This window comes from Nannobrachium achirus (genome assembly GCF_963921795.1).
Source record: "Nannobrachium achirus genome assembly, chromosome: 8".
In the NCBI taxonomy this organism is placed as follows: Eukaryota; Metazoa; Chordata; class Actinopteri; order Myctophiformes; family Myctophidae; genus Nannobrachium; species Nannobrachium achirus.
In genome coordinates, this window is record NC_137817.1 from 39,683,726 (window position 1) to 39,706,319 (window position 22,594).

Genomic DNA, 22,594 nt, shown 5'->3' on the forward strand with positions numbered 1-22,594 from the left:
ACACACACACACACACACACACACACACACACACACACACACACACACACACACACACACACACACACACACACACACACACACACACACACACACACTTTCACACTCCCCTCTGGGTGAGAGAGACAGAGTGGCAGAGGTGAAGTTGGGATAAATGATACAATGATGTCCAGGCATGAGTTGTCAGAGCAGAGAGAGAGAGAGAGAGAGAGAGAGGAGGAAGAGGAGGAGGGGCTGGCAGTGGCGCTCTGAATGCAGGAATTATTCTTCATCGTCTCACACTGTCGCCACGCATTACTCTCAAAGCTTTGCCTGCCGATGGAGAGAAAGAGAGGGAGAGAGAGGGAGGGAGAGAGAGATAGAGAGAGATAGCAGTGCTGAAGGGCAGATCTAAAGACGGCACTCTGCTTTCACACGTCCCTCATCTCTTTGCTCAGCACCATACTCTGCATCCAACATCACCTCTCCTTCCTCCTATTCTTCCACTGCCTTCTCTTATTTATATCTGCCTTCAATTCCCTTCTTTCTTCCTTGTTTTCTTTACTTTGCGGCTCCGCTGGGTAGCTTTCGGGCACAGAGTGCACTCATTTGCACTCTCTGGCTTTCTCTCCACCTCTCTCTCTCTCTCTCTCTCTCTCTCTCTGGGTCTGGGTGAAGTGAGGGAACATGCCCCCTGGGCATGTCACAAAGTGATTAACTAACAGTTTTTTACTCATATGTGTGTGTGTGTGTGTGTGTGTGTGTGTGTGTGTGTGTGTGTGTGTGTGTGTGTGTGTGTGTGTGTGTGTGTGTGTGTGTGGTCAGCTGGTTAACTCCATTGCATGAGTACTTTACAGTCTGCCATTTATGCCAGCTATTGAGATTATAGTCACCATTATGGAATGTATAATACGGCATACACCAGCTCACTGGCTCAACACTGACCATGCTAATGCCAGACTATACACGGAACCTTTAAAATAGCTAGGAAAACTGACAGATCTTTCTGTCCACCCACAAAGCATCTACACATGTACTTGTGCAATTTAACAACACATTACTGAGATTTTTGAGAGAAGAATGCTTGCACAATTCATGGCACAAAGAATAAATTCCGGAAAAACAAATCAAAAAGCTATATTTTTTTATTTACTACTATACACTTAGCTACAGCAAACAGTTACTTACGCTAGCATTGCTCTTGATTTCTGCTTCCAATTTAACCGACAACCTCAAGCCCTGAAGCCAGTGGTTTACACACAAGACTGAGAGCACTTCCAGTTTGTGACGAACCAGAACCAGATACTGTAAGTATTCCTTCCAGAAAACCACAGCGTCTCTCTTCCTGGTTCTCCACTGGCCCGGATACACAGCAAACACCTGAGTCCATTTGAGGTTTTATGCTCACAGAGTTAAATTACCAACGGACTACGTTTAAAACGCACTCATATACAGTGGACTGTTATATGGACATTTCTTTGTTTTGTTTAAATTGGATGTAATTGTGAACAATAGGCGAGTCAGATAATGGATCCATTGGCCAATCATACGGTTCACAGCAGCTCAACAGTCAGTGTGAAGACCATTGTCTGTGATGGAACCAACTACAAGCTCCTGTAGTATGTAGTAGGGTGTGGAACAATGTCCTATGTGTGTTTTTTTTGGAGCCTGGGAGGCTGAGAGCGTGTCCTGCTGTGGCTGTGCAAAGGTGGGTGGTTCGCCTTCTGGCATATGGTGGAGGGAGCATATTCTGGAGGTCCATGGGACAGTGGGGGTGTGCATTTTGTACAGGACTGGAGTGGCAGGAACCTGTCTTCTGTAGCTAAGGCGAGGGACAGAGAGTTGGTCAACTCCAATTATTACCAAGACAGCTTGTGGTCTATGGTGACACTCAGCATGTCAAGCTCATTTGCGGTGGTCAAGCGATGGGCATCAAAGTGCAGTTCCAGCTGTGATGGAATCCTCTTTCTTGAGAGTGTCGTGAACTTGCACTTCGATGGTTCAAAGGTGGCCTTCCATCGGTCTTCCCAGACAGTTGTTTGTTATGAGGCGCAAACTTGCACTGACAAAGAGCTGTCAAAGAATGACAATGAGGTTGAACTTGAGTCTGGTGGGGATGGAGCAGTATGGTCAAACCGTTGTTAGACAAAGTAGACAGTTTGCAGTGGGAGCAAAAAAAAGCGAAACTGAATAAACTGTAAACTAAAAGAAGAGTTGTTGTTGATGAACAATATGCAATTGAGGCAAATGTATGGGTTTGTATGATGAAGTGACTTTGTTGGAGTTTTTCTTTTCCTGATGATGAATCAACTAAACACCAAATATGGTTACCCTGCTGCTTACTTTGACAATGACGTGGTTGATATTGAGGGTTCCGCAAAGACAATGATGGTGAGGACCTAAATGAGGCGGTCAGTAATGACGAGATTGAGGACATGAGCGGTGAAGGAAGCATGGATGTGGAAACAAATGAGAACTCTGACTCTGATACCAACAGAAAATCAAAGGGGAAAAAGGCAAAAGTGGGGTGAAGAAGGGCCGTAGACGTGCAAAAAAGCATCCTTCCTCATCACAGAAATCCAGTGACGATGGAAAGAACAATAGTAGTGTGGGGAACAGTAGTAGTGTGTAGTAGTGAGTCTTCTGAGGAGGATGGCAAGAAAGAGCTGCCTCTGGAAAGAAAATTATTTAAGCAGAAGACACCTGAGGAGCTAAAACAGGAGGATGACTCATCATCCTCCTCTCTAGAAGGTGACAGCGCCAGTGAAACTGACAAAAAAGGAGACTAACAATAAAAGGACCATAAAGTCTAAATCAGAAAAGGATGGCAAATCTAACAAAAAGAAGACTGAAGGAAGAACAAATAATTCACTAGTTTGCAAATCCCGCCCCATTCTGCCCTGTTACTATGATGGGACATTTGACCCTGGGCAGATTGTTTTTATAGTGGCAGTGAATGGGATTTTTTTTTTTTTTCATAGCCTCATTATTGCAATTTAAAGTACCAAAGGAAAAACATCTAGGTGATATTAATAAAAAGGGAAGACAAAGGTACAGTAGTTACATTGCAAAACAGGGGGTTTCCCCGAAAATATATGTTTTAATTTGTTTAATCCCAGTGGGACAGAATCACTATTGCAGATTCTTTTATAGTGGAAGTGGATGGGATTTCTTTTTCCTTCATAGCCTCATTACAGCTATATAAAGTACCAAAAAAAACACATCTACGTGATATTAATAAAAAGGGAAGAAAAAGGTACAGTAATTACATAGCAAAACAGTAATTTCCCCCCGAAAATATATGTTTTAATTAGTTTAATCCTCTGGATCAGAGAGAGAATAGAAATAGAAAAAGAAAGCGCATTGCATCTTGGGTAGGAAGAGGACAGGCTGATTATAGTTCTCCTCACATAATAGGCTGGCTTTTCGTAATTCTGCCCATTTAAATTACTAGAAGCTGGGCCGCCCTTCCAGCGTCTAGTCGGCGACCTGGCCAACTCGGAACAATGTAAATAGGGAATGAATGCCCCGCCCTTTAATGCAAACCCCATTATACCTGTTTTCATAGGACCCGTTTTGACCATCTGTCTGCCTGTGTCCATTTATGCCCATATATGGAGATATCTGTATCTGTCTGTCTGCAATCCATTTTATGCCCATATATGGGGGCATTCATTTTATGCCCATATATGGAGAACGCGCGTGCCCGTGGGACGAACGCCCATATATGGAGATCTTTGACCATCTGTTTGCCTCTGTCCATTTATGTCCATATATGGAGATATCTGTATCTGTCTGTCTGCAATCCATGTTATGCCCATATATGGGGGCATTCATTTTATGCCCATATATGGAGAACGCGCGTGCCCGTGGGACGAACGCCCATATATGGAGAACGCGCGTGCCCGTGGGACGAACGGTTCTCGAGATACGCGGATTACATACATACATACACACTCACGCGATGTCAGAGCCTTTTATGAAGTGATGTCACAATGACCATATATGGAGAACGCGCGTGCCCGTGGGACGAACGCCCATATATGGAGAACGCGCGTGCCCGTGGGACGAACGGTTCTCGAGATACGCGGATTACATACATACATACACACTCACGCGATGTCAGAGCCTTTTATGAAGTGATGTCACAATGAGTCAGAGCCTTCGCCGATTTCCTCCGGAACAGCCTGATGTCAACAATCAACCCCGCATAAGGAGATTCCGAACGTTTCGCGCCGGTTCGGGAAAACCGCGCATCGGGTCGGGTCGAGACCCGGCACTGCACTCCGCGCCGCGGCGGGGAACGCGCGTGCCGAATCTGAAGCCGGTGGGACGAACGGTTCTCGAGATACGCGGATTACATACACGCAGACACGCAGAGACTGTGGTAGTAATATTTATAGTGTAACAAATAAGTGTACTGTATGTAGTCTACAAGAAAATCTCACTAGGCTACTACATTTAGATGTACCTGCTGCTGTCAATCTAACAGCTGACAACCATGGACTGTGACCTCCACTTCTCCTCTGTGTCAGCATAAAACCTGTACTAAGTGATACTATACATGGTCATTGCAACTTAACCAGTCAGCCTTATTATAAACTGTATGGTACTAGTATAGATGCTTAGATTCTATCTCCGTCTAGGGAGAGCACTTTGGTGTATAAAAGGTGTCCCATATGACACTTCAGGAGGAGTTCTGCCCAACAGGGCAAAGCTCTGGCCAGCAGGCCAGAGCTCTCTATGCTGTGTATGCTGTATGCTGTTTCTCTGATGCTGATGAATCTTCTTCAATAAATGGTTGACTTCACCCTGACTGGATATTAATATTTTTCTATAACAGTTGGCGACCACGAAGGGACCAATATTTCATCTTTACCATAGATGGATACTTGGTCAAAAGAACTCTGGGTTGAAGGAACATTTTTGGAAAGGAGATTTTTGAAAGCAGACCTAAAGCAGGTCCACCACCATGAAGAACAAAGAGGAGACCGCTACAGAAGCAACTTGCAAGCTATGCAAAACCAGCAAGAACTGACTTTCAAGCAGATCTACAAGGTCGAGACCTCACAGATTAACAATAATCTTGTGATGACTGCAGCCTGTGGTGACAAGGAGGGCAGATTGCTATTCACCAACATGGAGAGCAAGTCGGGCACCAAGAAACAACACAGACTGACAGCGGAGGTGACGAAATCGACACCATGTCGAACACCAACATGACTTTTGCCACAGTAGGAGGGGACGAAGCCAAGGAGACACACATGCGGTGTGAGAGCCACTGAACTGGAGCCCCCCAGCCCAGTGGAGATCCAACAGAAGCAGAGACATTAACCACCACAGGCCATAAGCCAAATGAAGATGGGCAGATGGAGGACAACGCCATGAAGACTACAACAATTATATGTTTGATATGAAGCTGAGTAATTTATATAGGAATAATATTAGCTAAAAGTTGAGATCTAAAATATGAGTCAACAAGGCATTTGCCACTAATGTAAGAATATTTGGTTTTATAGTCTAAACTCTGTTGTTTCAACATTGAAGAGTTGTCAGGCAGCTCCGGGAACGTGGTGACTGTCAAGGAAAACGCTTGAGTCAGACGGGAGTACATGCGGGCTCTTGATTTTGTAAAACAGAGTTTCAAAGTACAAACAAATATAGATTCACATTTACTAAATTCTAACTTTCTCATATCTCAGCGGAAAAGTTCTGTTTAAGAAAAGAAAAAAAAAACAGTACCTGTGTAACTCAGGGTGCTATTTAATTATAGCTTCACGGGGGAACAGTGGTAGACTAGAAATACCTTGCATGATAGAAGGTGTTTGCCGTATAGAACTCGGACGTGTAATACCTTAAGTCAAAGGTGTTAGCCGTGGAACGCGGACGTATAGCTATTTAACATATAGCTATCATGTGGAAATCATGAATTAATTATTTAAATTGCTATATCAACATGTAATTGTCTGAAAGGTCTATTGATTTGGCACTCTATAAATATCCTGTTGTATGTAAATGAATAGAGTATTCATTCACAAAAAAAAAGGATGGAATGTGGTAGTAATATTTATAGTGTAACAAATAAGTGTACTGTATGTAGTCTACAAGAAAATCTCACTAGGCTACTACATTTAGATGTACCTGCTGCTGTCAATCTAACAGCTGACAACCATGGACTGTGACCTCCACTTCTCCTCTGTGTCAGCATAAAACCTGTACTAAGTGATACTATACATGGTCATTGCAACTTAACCAGTCAGCCTTATTATAAACTGTATGGTACTAGTATAGATGCTTAGATTCTATCTCCGTCTAGGGAGAGCACTTTGGTGTATAAAAGGTGTCCCATATGACACTTCAGGAGGAGTTCTGCCCAACAGGGCAAAGCTCTGGCCAGCAGGCCAGAGCTCTCTATGCTGTGTATGCTGTATGCTGTTTCTCTGATGCTGATGAATCTTCTTCAATAAATGGTTGACTTCACCCTGACTGGATATTAATATTTTTCTATAACAAGACTTCTCGCATTTATAGATAGATATGTACCCAATCGTGACTCTTAGACCATTGATAAGGTCCATGTGAACTAGTTTGTTGAAGCTTATTCGTTATGATGAGCGAGATCGCTTGCCGTCGCTATCACCTCCCGCGGCCGTACCGGGCGAACTCCGTGTCGCGCAGTGCGGACAGTTCTTGAAAGACACATTCAACATTCTCCACTGCACAAACTCCACCCCCGATAGCAAAAAGTGAATGGTTTTTTCTGGTTGGCCAGTCAGGGAGTCTCAGGGACCAATCAGAAGGCTGACAAACGGTGAATTGAGTGGGTTGGAAGAAAGACCTGTAACTGAAATCTGCCTTTTTTGTGAAGGGACAGAATAACTTCATTTGAGTTTGGATTTTGCAATAATGAATATTGTCTAAGTTATAATACGTGAAGGGTTTTTTGTATCTAGAATGTGTTTAGTTTTTATGGCTCTTTGTAAATTTGGTTTTAAGAATTGCTCTGTCTTGAGGGGCTGGTGTGTAAGAGCCACATGATTGCTGCTGTCGTTTCTCCTTTGATGAGGTAAATGCAGGGCACGGTCAAGGCCAAGGTTGACCAGGTTATTTAACAAGATCTGTAATCAAACACAGGTGTTGCAGAGAAACAGTTTTCTGACTGTGTTCATGAGGGCTGGTCGTCTGTATGCTGTGCTCTGTTCAAGTTTGACTGTTCATTTTGCCGTATTATTTGTGTATGCTGTGATGACAGACAATAGGAATATGAATGTTATGTTAACTCAACGGACAAGTTTGGACATCACTTATATTGAGCAAACGTTTAAACAGCATTCTCGGCCGTCGTCGGCAACCAGTAGTGCTAAAGTATAGGACTTTGTCACCACAGTAGTTTTTGTACTAATCTGACCTCCCCTTGAGAGAACTGTGAGTGTGTGAACTGAACAACACAACATCGTCAGAGACAAACAGAGGCAGAAAGCCAACCGTGGTTCCAGGTAAGTCTTTGAGCTCTGCGGTTGTGTGTGTGTGTGTGTGTGTGTGTGTGTGTGTGTGTGTGTGTGTGTGTGTGTGTGTGTGTGTGTGTGTGTGTGTGTGTGCGCGTGTGCGCGCGCGCGTGCGAGCATGCATGTGTGTACAATACATGTATGTGTGTGTGTGTGTGTGTGTGTGTGTCTAGTACTGAAGCCAATGGTGGCCTATAGTGATTGATTGGATAAGGAGGACCTCCTAGCCTGTTCCAGGTTGGAGGACTCTCTCTCTCCCTGTGTGAGCGCTGTTGCTCTAGAGATGCTATCACATTATTAAAACAAGCAAGGGCAGGACACACACCAGTCGCTGCGGCAACAAAATAGCTCTTGTTCCTATGAATGGACTCGGCGGCCAATTCAAACACAAAATATACCACCACAAAGTCATGATCCAGTTTTTCTCTGAATGGTCAACATGGGCCAGGACTGTAGTTTCCATCTGTCTCTAATAGCCTACTTAATGAGGTTTTTATGGAATGTTTCATACAATGCCAAAACTAAAGGGCCCATTCATTTTTATATAATGGTAAAATTACACAAAAGTAGGGGTTTTCTGCACAGATCACAACACAGAGAGCTGAGTCTGAGCAGTGTGAGAGTATTGAGATTCAGTGCAGTGATCGATGTCAGTGTTTGTTAAAAGTGTGATAAAGTGTGAGGCCGTGTCATCGCTAGGGTTGGGATCCTCTACGATTTGAACCATTCCCCTTTCTTAACCGATTCCATCTAAACGGTTCCCTTAAAAAAAATCCCACATATAATGTTGGCCTCCATTACAGTTTTAAAACACAAATTAAATCATACATACAGTAGACTATTGTATATCGTCGTTGTCGGATGAAAACCATGTATGTCCAAAACCGTTGGTTTTGCATTTATCATTTAAAAAAATGATTTAAACTAGTGAAAACAGCCGATCTACAAGCACACAACGCCTCGCACCTCGAGGCGTTGTGTGCTTGTAGATCTGCTGTTTTCACTACTTTTGCGCGACGACCTTGTATGATGAAGCAGGGCTTTACTTTGCAAAAGAACGTACAAATTTGAAACTTGGAGATACAAGGTTTCCACCATACAACGACGATATAGTACATATAATTGTCGTGGTTCTGAAAGTGAGATCCAGGGACCCTCTAGGCTACTTGAGGGGACTCCAAATGAACCCTTACAGGTCTGTAACTCTGAGAGTGTACACATGGATTTGCATGCTGTGAGAGTTATGGTGGTCCTTGAAATTACAACCGGTGATTCTCTGTCTGAAAAGTTACCCATACAGCCCTCAAAACTACACTTCCCACGCCCCTGTCAATGGGGAAAATAGGACTATTGTCTTTTCCGAATTGTGTTAGGAAGAATATACAATGCACTTTAGTGTCATATTGTTGAATGAGTGTCTGCATTGTAATGTCCTCTTCTGTGGAAGACACACATTAATAAGAGGCTCTCAGAGGAAGTCGGTGGCATTAGAACAGTAAAGCCTTGGCGTTGGATAGGTTTTATGATGGGCATACATCATCAAATGCAAGAGGACACATTGATCAAATGGAAAAACTGCATGCTTTTAGCAATGCTCAATGTAGTCTGGTGTAATATCGATGAGCAAATGGGAATGAGACCTGTGTACCAGACGCCTCAGTCAACTTTCAAGACTGTTGATAGACACTTACAAGTACATAGGCAGAGACACGTGCTGCTGCGTGGTCGCGTGTGCGCGCGCGTATACATACAGTTCATAAGTTATAAAACGCACACACAAACACACACACACACACACACACACACACACACACACACACACACACACACACACACACACACACACACACACACACACACACACACACACACACACACACACACACACAAGCAGCGGCATTGGAGCAGCAGAGGTAATGTTTTCTGTGTGCCGATACCATCAGACGTGAGGTGGAATCCTACCAAAGCCTACACGGCTCACCCTGCCAAGAGTGCATGCTTCAATAGCAAACGGCAGGGCCGATAATTGAGCCAATCAGGGGCCTATTTGGACTGTAGAGCCGCTATTTCATAAATAATCTCAGCATTAGGAGAAATGATGTAGAGACAGGCCATGGCTAGAGTATGACAGGTTTCCTGCTGGCTTTGAACACACACACACACACACACACACACACACACCGTATATACGTATGCACGCATGCAGACACACACAAATGCGTGCACGCGCACACACACACACACACACACACACACAAAAAATCAGTTCCAGCTCCTTCTTGCTGCTGATAAGACTCCCCTAAATATTTGCATTGAGCCGGTGCCTCAGTGTGTGTGCAGGGCCGATGAGAGAGCCAGCAGAGCGCTGTGGCGTTTGTAGGGACGGCTGTATTATTCTTCCTGGTTTCCGTGAGCCGGGGCTCAAACAAACAGAGGTGGATGGAGGGGCCCAGCGGGCGTGGGTGGTCTGGGGAGCCTTCCACCAAATCAATCACCTGGCCTGAACTAACGCTAAGACACACACACGCGCGCGCACACACACACACACTGCTAACGTACTGTACAAGACAGCAACAAGGGCTTGTCCTTTATCACACCGTAGGACAGCGCGGACACAATGATCGATACATGATGGGAGGGTAATCGATACAACTGAAAATATATCAAAAAACGCTTTTTAATGCATTATTTATATATTCTGTAGATCGGTGGTTCCCAAACAGTGGGTCGCGGACCAATTTTTATGGGTCAAGAGTGAATGAATTGAATACCTCTTTAATTTTTGTTTCCAACATTTTGTTCTTGATTATTATTTCAATGTTCATGGTATTTTGTAAGTAATTTCATGAATAAATAAATACAATCTAAGAAATTCCACAAATTTGAAAAAACATGTTTAAGAAGTAGTGAAAATAGCTGATCTACAGGCTCTTAATGTGGCGCGAAGCGTACAAGTGGCTAAATATGTATTTTTATACACAATAAGCCGGCGATTTCTTTATTACTATTTTCAGTGACACTACTAGCCCCCATAAGTCACATCTGCCCATGAAAGATTGTGCAGTGCATCTTGAGAATGGGCTCATTGTGTCTAAAAATACATTATTTAGCCACTTGTACGCATGCGCCCACCCACTGAAATCAAAATCGTTAAAATTGCCAAAACAATAGAAAGAAATCAAAACATTTTAACATTCATGTTTTCTTTTCTCTAATTACACTCTAAAATATGAACCCTTGTTGTCCTTTAAAAACAACATCGTTCATTAATTGTAATCGAGCGAAAGCCTGAAATTATCGCGATATTGATTTGAAGTCACATCGCCCCGGCCCTACGTGACGGTATAGAATACATCGTAACATAAAAGAGAACACTGTACACACTAAATAACAGGAGGAGTGGTCTGCCGTCCATATGGATTCAATGGAATCTATGTTTCACCAATAAGCCAAATCCAGTTAGCAACATAGTGGCACCGAGGGCCAAATCTAATTTGGGCACCAGTGCATTTCAGCATCCAGCGTATGCAGGGGCCCTCCTGCTTCCTCTCCTCTCCCCACTCCTCCTCTCTCCCCCTGTTTGTCTCTCCACTCTGTCCATCCATCCATCTCTCTATCTGGGTGTCACCTGCCCTCAGAGCTGGCGACACTGGGTCTCGCTCTGTGCGTGAGAGCCCCATCTACCCTGACTGGAGGCTTTGTTTGCCGTGTGAATCTGCCTGCGAGCGTGTGTCTGTGTGTGTGTATGTGTGTGTGTGTGTGTGTGCGTATATTGTATGGTGTGTTTGTGCAGCATGTTTGTGAGTTTTGCGTGGTGTGTGTGCGCGCGCGTGTGTGTACGCTATGAGAATGTCAGACATGGTGATTTGTTACATCACTCTGCATTCCAGCTCTGAGAAAGAGTGTGTGTTTGGAAACAGAGAGAGAGAGAGAGAGGCTTTGACGGAGACAAATAGAGGAGAATAATATGTAGCAGTTGCATATTGTGTGTGTGTGTGTGTGTGTGTGTGTGTGTGTGTGTGTGTGTGTGTGTGTGTGTGTGTGTGTGTGTGTGTGTGTGGGTGTGGGTGTGTGTGTGGATGGGTGTGGGTGTAGCAAGTTCAAGGCCTCTGCTAACAGCTCCTACTGTATGTGTAACATGGGCACACTACTCTTTGCAAACAGAGGCACAGGGGAAGATACCATCTGCCTCTGCCCATCTCAATCACGCCAACACGCACGCACGCGCGCGCACACACACACACACACATACACACACACACACACATTCTTCCTCTGTCGTCTAGGAACGTCTAATTTGTAATGGAAACAGTTAAAGTGCATTCTGGCATGTGTGCAGAAGCATATCTGAATGCCACATATATCACAAACATACATTCTTTCCAACACAGCTGACCGAGCCTCTACTGTATGTGATTACTGAAGGATGCACCCATTATCAAATCACATTACACCGGTGCTTCTTAGAGTGGAGTCCACGGACCCCCAGAGGTCCTTGGGGGGGTTCCAGGGGGTCCCCAACTTAAGGAGTTAATATAGCATCAAAATCAGTTTAACCCTATATAGGCAACATGGACTATTTGAAATTAGGCAATATGGTAGATCTGCTAAAACCTTTGTAGTGTCATGACACTTGCATCTTACTAAACACCAGTAAGACGCCTAAGGGCGACAAGCGACCTCGCCCTAAACTAAGGGATGTGGCCTCCAATCCATATATGGGCATTCCCATATGAAGTCCTGTTAGATATGGGCTTAATATTGATGACATCAGGGATCTCCATATATGGGCATAAAAGAGATTCTGTTAGTGTGGTTCTAACTGTAAAAATAAACAACAATAACTACAAGTCTTCTAAAAAATCACACCCGTGTGAAGTGGAGCTGTGTGTGTGTGTGTGTGTGTGTGTGTGTGTGTGTGTGTGTGTGTGGATCATGTGTACCGTTTTTTGTGACATTTGAAGAAAATATGTAGGAAAAGGAGCAAAAAGTGTGTTTTGGAGAAAATTCAAGATGGCGGAAAATCTATCCTGGCGCAAATGGGCGTGGCCTATATGGGAAAAAAGAATTTTAATTTTCCGATCTACGGTTCAAGAGTTACGGGGCAAAACGTAAAGTGGGCCGTTATAGTGCCACCATGAGGCCGAGTGATGTAATTATTTTTCGATTCATTCTTAAAATCATTATGAATCTCCTCTCCGAGGTTTGAAACTGTAGCTCCTATGGTTTACGAGAGAAAAATACTTGAAAGTGATTTCTTGCATTGTCCCATTATAAGTCAATGGGGACAATTAAGCGTCGTTTTTTGCCGATTACGTCAGCATGGTAAGGCGGATCGGAACGAAAGGTAATAGAACACCATTCCCGGCCGAGCCGCACATTTTGATGTATATATTGCGCGAGTGGCGTAAATGGTGCGGCACTAGTTACGCGCCGAAGTCAGGCTGTGTCAGGCTACATACACACAGACAGACAGACAGACACACACACACACACACAGCCACGTATAGGGAGCTGCACACAGCTCCAAAAAAACAGCATTATTAAATAACATATTCAACTCCTTTGAACACTGCTTCAGAGACGTAGCAAAACTCATTCGTATTAATTCGTATCTAATATAAACTTGATCTGAGCGCCTCATTGTAGCTGCAGAGTTTCTTCAAAAAATCTAATCATTTAACTAGGCTATTGTATCAGACAAACCGCTGACAACATCGTCAGATAGGGGAGCTCTCTGTAAACTGAGTTGTTTGGGCGATTCAACAAAATAACAACCAACCGATGCACATTTCCCTCTTTATGTAGTCCCGGCAGTTGTGATCCCAGCCCATAACCTGAGAGGACGTTTGGGTGAACGTTTGCACTGACCAATTACGTCAATCTGTGCAGTGACACGCAACACAGCCGCTCAGGGAAGGCGTTGCGGACTCCCCATTGGCTTAAAGCAGTGTTTCCCCAAATTTTTCAGGTCGAGACCCAAAAGAGAGATTAGACGTTTGCCCGGGACCAAAACTAGTGAAAGTTATAGCAGATATACAAGCAGACAACGCATCGCTTCACACCACACAAATGTTTTGAATTAATAACTACCATTTATTAACATTTATTACCATTAATTCTGTCTTACCATTTATATTATATATTGTGATGACCAAAAGCTTCAGTTGTTATTGCCTAGCAACGACACTAACTAGCAACCACACTAATTAAAAACAAAATGTAGGAAACAAAAAAAGGGCACATAAAAATGTGTCCACGACCCCAAAAAGATTTACTATTCTGTCCATATTGTGACATAACTCGGACACCGCTGAGTCGGCTCATGCGACCTTCGCAACGCTCGACACGGCGACTCGCTCGCTACCGCTCGCTCGACGGTGTCTCACGCGGCTCAAGGTCGCCTGAGACGACGCTCCTTCACAAGAACCTAACTGAACCTCTGCACACAAACGGGAACATATCCTGCTCCGAGTGGAGACACGGAAGGGGGTGGGTGGTGCTACAGGTGCAGCGGGGTCCTGCTATTGGATATAATGTGATCACTAATGAATTTTGTGTTGCATTAGAGGGGAAGGGAGGAGGGGGGGGGGTGCTAGGGGCGAGAGACAACTACAAGTGTTCGGCAGTCTCTGACGACTAATCTAATGACAACAGACAGAGAGAGAGAGAGAGAGAGAGAAGTGGGGGGGGAGGAAAGGGGAGAGGGTGAAAGAGAGGATAGAAAAAACAAATGAACTGGAGAAAGAGAGGGTGATGGAACAGTGATGTGCACGAGCGAGAGAGAGAGAGAGAGAGAGAGAGAGAGAGAGAGAGAGAGAGGGGGTAGAGTCACTGTAAATGAATGGCTACAAATGAGGTTAGGTCCTAATAGAGAGAGAGGTACAGAGAGAGAGGAAGAGGCAGAGAGAGAGAGAAAGAAAGAGAGAGAGGAGGATGGGAGATGGACAGTGAAGGGGTCTGTGGTGGTGGTGGGGGGGAGTGGGGAGTGGGGGTGCTGGAGGGGTCTGCAGTCGATGCTAAAGCCATTAGGGCCTGGTGACCCTGTGGCTGGTTGGTTGTACAGCCACCCCCATCCGCAAATCAAAGGAACGCTTGTTCACTTAAGGAGAGGAAGAGAGACAGAGACAGACAGAGAGAGAGAGGGAGAGGAGGAGAGAGAGAGAGAGAGAGAGCAAGATAGAGTGGGGGAGATATTGAGAGGGGGAGAGAGAGAGAGACAGACAGTGAGAGAGGGAGAGAGCTCTGCCGCTTCCTAAACGAGTTAACCATTTGTGCTGTCAGGGCCCACGGCATGTACGCACGCACGCACGCACGCACGCACGCACGCACGCACGCACGCACGCACACACGCACGCACGCACACACACATACAGGTGGAAACGTAGCTGCAGCCAAGTACACACTCTATACACACATGCACACAGGGAGTGAGTCGTTGAGTTAGTTGGTGCTGGACCGACAACAGTGTGTGTGTGTGTGTGTGTGTGTGTCTTTGTCTGGCAAGCTAACAAGAGAGTGGTCTTCTGTACAGCTCCTAATGAATCACTATGAAAAACAACAGATCACCAACCACATGCATGGCCCTGTATGTGTTTGTGTGTGTGTGTGTGTGTGTGTGTGTGTGTGTGTGTGTGTGTGTGTGTGTGTGTGTGAGAGTGTGTGAGAGAGAGAGAGAGAGAGAGAGAGAGAGAGAGAGAGAGAGAGAGAGAGAGAGAGAGAGAGAGAGAGAGAGAGAGAGAGAGAGAGAGAGAGAGAGAGAGAGAGAGAGAGAGAGAGAGAGAGAGAGAGAGAGAGAGCGAGGAGAGAGAGAGAGAGAGAGAGAGGAAGTGAATGTGTTGGCACATTACACTAGGCTGTGGAAAATTATTTGTCTTTTCAAAGTGATTGATGGCATTGCCTTAACTGTGTGTGTGTGTGTGTGTGTGTGTGTGTGTGTGTGTGTGTGTGTGTGTGTGTGTGTGTGTGTGTGTGTGTGCGCGTGTGCGTGCGTGCGTGCGTGCGTGCGTACCTGTGGCAGATCCCACTATGTCTCTGGAAGGGGACTCAGACATGGCGTCTGCCAGTCTCTCTCTCAGGCCGTCGTCCCCTGCGTCTACAGAGCCCATGGTGTGACGCTGCACGCCAAAGCTCTCCGGCCAGCTGCCACACACCTCCAGCAGGGTGACGCCACGCCCGTCAAACGCACCTGTGGAGAAAGAGAGCGAGACACACAGGTTTGTACTATACTCATGAGAACGTCAAATTTTTAGGATTTAAAATAGTTGAAAATTGCTGAAAGATTTCCGAAATAAATTGTCGATTTACAAGCTCACAATGCCTCGGACAACGCCACTCAACTAGTATAAAACTAGTATAAAAAAATACTATAAAAAGTAGTATAAAAACCTATCCCCAACCTGAAATTGACCACCATTTGTTATGAATTGTCAAATCCTCAGCAATACAGCCAGAAGGCATCATGGCTGGCAATAAGATGCTTGCACCTGTGGAGCTTTCCTCAACAATGTAAAGTGAAAGTTAAGATAAGAAACAAACTTCCTGGGATTCGAACCCAGGTCTCCCCGAATGTGACCCCTAGTTAGACCCCTCAAATGCAAATGCTACTGTATAGTAGTAAGTCAAGGGACCCAAACTTATACACCCTGAATTCACCTTGATCCACTAAGAATATAATAGGGAAACGTTTAACATGTTTTTTGGATGACCCTAAGGATCATAAAAAACCCTGAATGATTACTATTGCAATTTCTTTTGGGTCAGGCCCTTTTTTAGCTTAGACTGACTGGACTTTTGAGCTTAATACCACTTGTCAACGTCCTATCCGACAGCAGGGTCTGCATAGAGCGAGGAGACCACGTCCAACCAACCACTGCAGTTGTACTGTTGTATCTACACTGTACAGATTGGTTAAAATAATGTTTTATTCACACACAAAAACAACCTTTTTTTTTAAGATAAAGATTCAGTTAAAGTACCGGATAACGCCAGGCCACGCATTAACATTTAATCCACGCCAATTTAAGGTTTTATTTGACACCGGGCTCTCTGTCTTCGTTGAGGGTTTACAATAACACTGCCTGTTTAAAGTGGACATTCTCTTAAGTTGTTTTACTCCGTTAAACCAAGCAGGCTGAGCCTAATAAGCCCTGCCCGCCGCAAAACTAATAGAACTCCACTGACCTGCACACTTCCTCCATTCAGGGCCAGTAGATCTAACTCAGCCCTGATACGAGCTGACCACAAACAACTCACTACCCACAATGCAATCTTCATGCCTGTCAAAGCCAGTCCGCAGCAACTCCTAGCAACGTTTTAATCTCTTCTCCTCTCTCTATCTGTCTGCTGTAATTTCTGCAATCAGAGAGATCTTTCGCTGCGGAGCCAGGGTGTCTGCAACCTGTGTGTGTGTGTGTGTGTGTGTGTGTGTGTGTGTGTGTGTGTGTGTGTGTGTGTGTGTGTGCGCGTGCGTGCGTGCGCGTGCGTGCGTGCGTGCATGTGCGCACACGGATGTCGTTCCAGCCTGTTAGGCAGACAGAGAGAGAGAGAGAGAGCAACAACTGGGTTATTCTATTAGTGTGTTCATTTGTGCCAGCAGTCTGCCAGCCAGCGTTAAGAGGCGATAAACTCTGTATTACAGGATTTACTGGCGGTAGGAAAACAACAGAGGCCTGGACGTCTAAACAGACACCACCGGGGCATCTTGGTATGTCCTTTAAGTTACACTGGTTCCCCCAAAATGTATTTGGCAAAATGTAGTGTCCCAAAAGATGTTGTGCCAGGGACCCTCAGAAGATGATTATTCACAATTTCTCTTCAATCTTTCAGAAATAGTCAATCTGACACGCTGTGAGCTTGTTGATTGGCTATTTTTTTAATAGTCAAAGTATAAGATAGGGTTAAAATGGTTAAATTATTTTCATGCTATATTAAGACATTTCGCTAAGCACCCCCTGGAACCCTCCAAGGAACCCCTGGGGGTCCCCGGACCCTACTTTGAGAAACACTGATTTAGTGTCCTCGGGATACTTTATTGTTTTGCACAGAAGCCACTTTAAAAGTCTCTAGAAGAAGCAAACTGTGGTTTGATTTCAATCTTATTACAATTTGATTGATTTGTTTCGCACGATTTTCAATGGTCAAGTCAGTTTGGTACATTTCTTGGCAACTGCAGCTCGTGCTTAACTGGCACTCGCCCACGCTCTTCCTGATAGATAAAAGTGCATGTGCGTGTGTATGTGTGTGTGTGTGGGAGGAGAGAAATATGTAAGACGAAGCGTGCATGCTTTCGTGCGCGCACACACACACACACACACACACACACACACACACACACACACACACACACACACACACACACACACACACACACACACACACACACACACACACACACAGAGGAATGTTCAGGAGTGCTACTGGTCAGCAGTTAAAAACCCAGTGGGCAGGAAGACAGGATGACATCAAAGGAAAAGTGTAGATGAAGACAGGAGAGATCCTCTCTCCCTGCGAAGACGAACGTCCGCACTGATAACCAGCGGGGAGGTGGTGGTGTGAGAGAGAGAGAGAGATAGCAGTGGTGGAAAAAGTACTCATATTTCTTACTTAGGTACAAGTATCAACACTGCAATGTAGAAATATTCTGTTACAAGTAAAAGTCCTATATTCAAAATGTACTCGAGTAACAGTACAAAAGTATCTGCATCAAAATGTACTTAAAGTACATTTCATTTTTGAAAATAGATCTACAAGCTCATAATGTGTGACACACAACGTGTATTTTCGAATAGCCCATGTATAAAATAGGGCTAAAGTGGTGAATGCAGGGGTATTCACATAGGCAGGGGGGCCCAATTGTAAAATAACTTAAGTCAGGACTGTTACAACAAAGATTAACAAAATGTTCATGTTTAACTGATTGACCGTTTGTTGTGTGCTATAGGTCCGATAGGACACAACAATGGACATGCTGTATATGATGTCCATTATGGTAACTTATTAGGGCCTGCTTCATACTGCACTGCATGTATGCATTTTGATGTTTGATACAGTAAGATAATGTCTGTGGCAGTCCTTTATAGTGCACAGGCTTTGATTTTGATATTAAGAAAACAGGAAGTAGATATTTCAGTATGTTCTATGCATGGATCCCTGGCATGGAAGTAGCCTCGTAAACCAGCCTCCTCCGGAAACCTTTGAGCCTGGTTTACGACTCGAGGCTAGCATGGAAGCATCTTTTCGAGAAATATGTTGGAGGCAGACTAGCGAAGTGAAGTGTTTACATTTTGGTTATGTCTGAGCATCCAGCTGATAAGAGCACAGGCTCTTATAATGTGTTTCGTGAACCATTAGTTGAGAGCTCTACCATCTTTCAACCCAGGACGCTATTTATAATGAAAGGAACATACTGTTTAAACCCCTCATGAAGATGGAAGATGGACAAAATCCACTCAAAACTAAAACATACGAGTATGGCTGCAGATGGAGAATCATTTATTTTATGTAATGGACAACATCCTCTCAAAACTCACAATACAAATGGATGGAGATTGCATGTGATGAACGGACTGCACTCAAAACTCATCTGTTGTTTATGTTTATGTTGATGTGGCATCAAAATGCTGTAGTTAAATAAATAAATCATTTCTTTGCACAATTAAAATGTCTTTATACTGTACTTTTACTTTTGACACTTGATAACACCAGCTAAATTTCTTTATGTACATGTGAACTACAACACTTTGACCCAAGTGATTTTCTAATGGAAGTCTTTAACTTTTACTGTAGTGACAAAATATCTGTAAGATATCTGTACTTTTACTCAAGTATGGCTTTCAAATATATAAGCCACAGTGGGGCCAAAAGAAAGCTCCACAGTGGCCTGATTTGGCCCACGGGCCATCAGTTGAAAATCACTGGGTTAATGTATGTTTCAATATAATAATTCATATATTCAAAGTAACTAGTAAAGTTATCAAATTATTGTAGTGGAGTAAAAAGTACAATATTTGCCTCTGAGATGCAGTGGAGTAGAAGTAAAAGTCCTGAAAATTGGAAATACTGAAGTAAAGTAAAGATATTCCTCAAAAATGTACTTAAAATGTACTTAAATCCTGACTGAAGTTTTCTGAAAAACAATATTATTCAAAAATGTGCCTACAAAAACAAATATGTTGCTACATACTGTACATGTACTGTAGTACACTAAAATGTGTTCCTGGCCTGAATGGGTTAAATACAGTACTTGAGTAAATGTACTTAGTTACTTTACACCACTGCCAGAAGGAAAGGCTAGGATAAAAGAGGCAGGTTGACGCCGTGGGGCAAAGGGAAAGCTGGGGGGGGGGGGGCAGCTCTGTGTCTGTGTAATGATATCGACGCTGTCGGCATGGAAACCGTGTACGTCCAAAATCTTTCCTTTTTTAAAATGACCATTTTTAAAACATGATCAAACAGTGAATTGCGATGCGTTGGTGAGCATGTAAGATGGGCTATTTCCACTATTTTTGCGATAGTCAATCTTGTATGACGAAGTAGGTTATTCAATTACGAGAAAATTAAAAACCCAGTAAAAAGAAGTTCGAAACATGGAGATACAAGGTTTCTGCCCTTGACGACGACGATAGGCCTCGACCTCTCTTCCTCTCGGACCCTGGCCCTGTGCTGATACAGGCAAACCTCTTCCTAAAGCTCAGCCAAAAGGCTTATCAGGTCCACAGGACGCTGCAGTCAGAACCTTTGATCTGACAGGCTCCCGGGCTATCTGGGACCCGACTACTGTGTGTGTGTGTGTGTGTGTGTGTGTGTGTGTGTGTGTGTGTGTGTGTGTGTGTGTGTGTGTGTGTGTGTGTGTGTGTGTGTGTGTATCTGGGCAGCCTCAGCCACACTGTGAACCAATGACAGGTGCTAATGCCGGGGCGAGAGGCTGCACGGGCCACCACTGCTCCCTGCTGCGATAACACTGACCCCCCCTCCCCCCCAACACACACACACACACACACACACACACACACACACACACACACACACACACACACACACACACACACACACACACACACACACACACACACACACACACACACACACACACACACACACAGCCTGAGGCGAATGCTGATAACTTTGCTGTACTTCAGAAAGAATGCCTGTGTGTGTGTTGGGCTGATAATTCAAAGGATTGCCCTCTCGTACCAACAGGTTTTCCATCAAAGCACAAGGGCCAGTCGTACATGTGTGTTTGTGTGTGTGTGTGTGTGTGTGTGTGTGTGTGTGTGTGTGTGTGTGTGTGTGTGTGTGTGTGTGTGTGACAGTAAAAGTAACAGGGTTACTGTTACTGTGTCGCCATAGAGGTGACATGATGTTATTATGTTCTTGCAGTTGGTTGATTTAATGTTGGATCGCTGTGTGTGTGTGAGTGTGCATGAATGAATGGAATTGAATTTTCTAGTCTTAAATGCCCATCTGGACGAGACGGCGTGGTCTTATTGAGTAACGTGTGGCTCGCTGTTTATCAAGGTACAGCCTTCTAAAACCACACTGTGACCATTTGGCAGGAGGTTTAGCGAAGCTCGTGTTATTTTAAATTTCATTAAAGCAAGCTATGTAATGCTGCCTGGGTTGGCCTAACATGCACAGTGTGTGTGTTTGTGTGTGTGTGTGTGTGTGTGTGTGTGTGTGTGTGTGTGTGTGTGTGTGTGTGTGTGTGTGTGTGTGTGTGTGTGTGTGTTTGTTTAAATGTTCTTCTGTTAGTTTAAGATTGGAAGACAGAATACATACATCATACATGTCTATTCAATACTGTACATACATACAAACACACACGCACGCACGCATGCACACATTCTTGTGTGAACATGAACACATGCAAATGCATTGATGCAAATTCTTTCCCAACATCATTATACTGTGGTACATATAGACAATTTCACTGAGATGTCAGCTGTCAGTCTTCTACTCCCAAAAACATTGCCATTAATCCCTTAAGCCCTATATACTTTGTTGTATGACAAAGACTGAGTGTCAAGAAAGGGACACCGGGGAGACCAAAAAAACTGAACAAGTAGAAAAAGTTAAATTCATGGTACTCATCCTAGAACTCATCCTATGCTCAACCTCAAGCCCACCCCTGTTGCTCTCTCTATCCTGCAGTGTAAAAGTCTCTATCCTGCAGTGTAACAGTCTCTATCCTGTAGTGTAACAGTCTCTATCCTGCAGTGTAACAGTTTCTATCCTGCAGTGTAACAGTTTCTATCCTGCAGTGTAACAGTTTCTATCCTGCAGTGTAACAGTCTCTACCCTGCAGTGTAACAGTCTCTACCCTGCAGTGTAACAGTCTCTATCCTGCAGTGTAACAGTCTCTATCCTGCAGTGTAACAGTCTCTATCCTGCAGTGTAACAGTCTCTATCCTGCAGTCTAACAGTTTCTATCCTGCAGTGTAACAGTCTCTATCCTGCAGTGTAACAGTCTCTATCCTGCAGTGTAACAGTCTCTACCCTGCAGTGTAACAGTTTCTATCCTGCAGTGTAACAGTCTCTATCCTGCAGTGTAACAGTCTCTATCCTGCAGTGTAACAGTTTCTATCCTGCAGTGTAACAGTCTCTATCCTGCAGTGTAACAGTCTCTATCCTGCAGTGTAACAGTCTCTATCCTGCAGTCTAACAGTTTCTATCCTGCAGTGTAACAGTCTCTATCCTGCAGTGTAACAGTCTCTATCCTGCAGTGTAACAGTCTCTATCCTGCAGTGTAACAGTCTCTATCCTGCAGTGTAACAGTCTCTATCCTGCAGTGTAACAGTCTCTATCCTGCAGTGTAACAGTCTCTATCCTGCAGTGTAACAGTCTCTATCCTGCAGTGTAACAGTCTCTATCCTGCAGTGTAACAGTCAGTCTCGCGGCAGTGCTGTGTGACAGTCAGTGGCAGCCTGAGCTCTCAAATCCTCGATCCCTGTCCCAATAAACACAACATAATCAAAATCACACCCACGGGGCACAGGGAGAGCTGGGTGTGTGTGTGTCATGTGTTTGTGTGTATTTGCATGCGTGCGTGTGCGCACGCCCCACTCCGAATGAGTGCAGCTTATCAACTTTCTCATTCACTGACTTGTTCC

General features: G+C 44.3%; 1 protein-coding gene across 2 annotated transcripts in view; it reads right to left on the reverse strand.

Moving 5' to 3' along the window:
- bcas3 (BCAS3 microtubule associated cell migration factor) overlaps positions 1–22,594 on the reverse strand; it is a 417,558-nt gene that overhangs the window by 21,969 nt on the left and 372,995 nt on the right. For both annotated transcript variants that reach the window (XM_080732380.1, XM_080732379.1), the window contains exon 23: positions 15,496–15,672. In XM_080732380.1, coding sequence (XP_080588506.1) covers positions 15,496–15,672 — 177 coding nt within the window. The remainder of the gene's footprint in view (positions 1–15,495; positions 15,673–22,594) is intronic.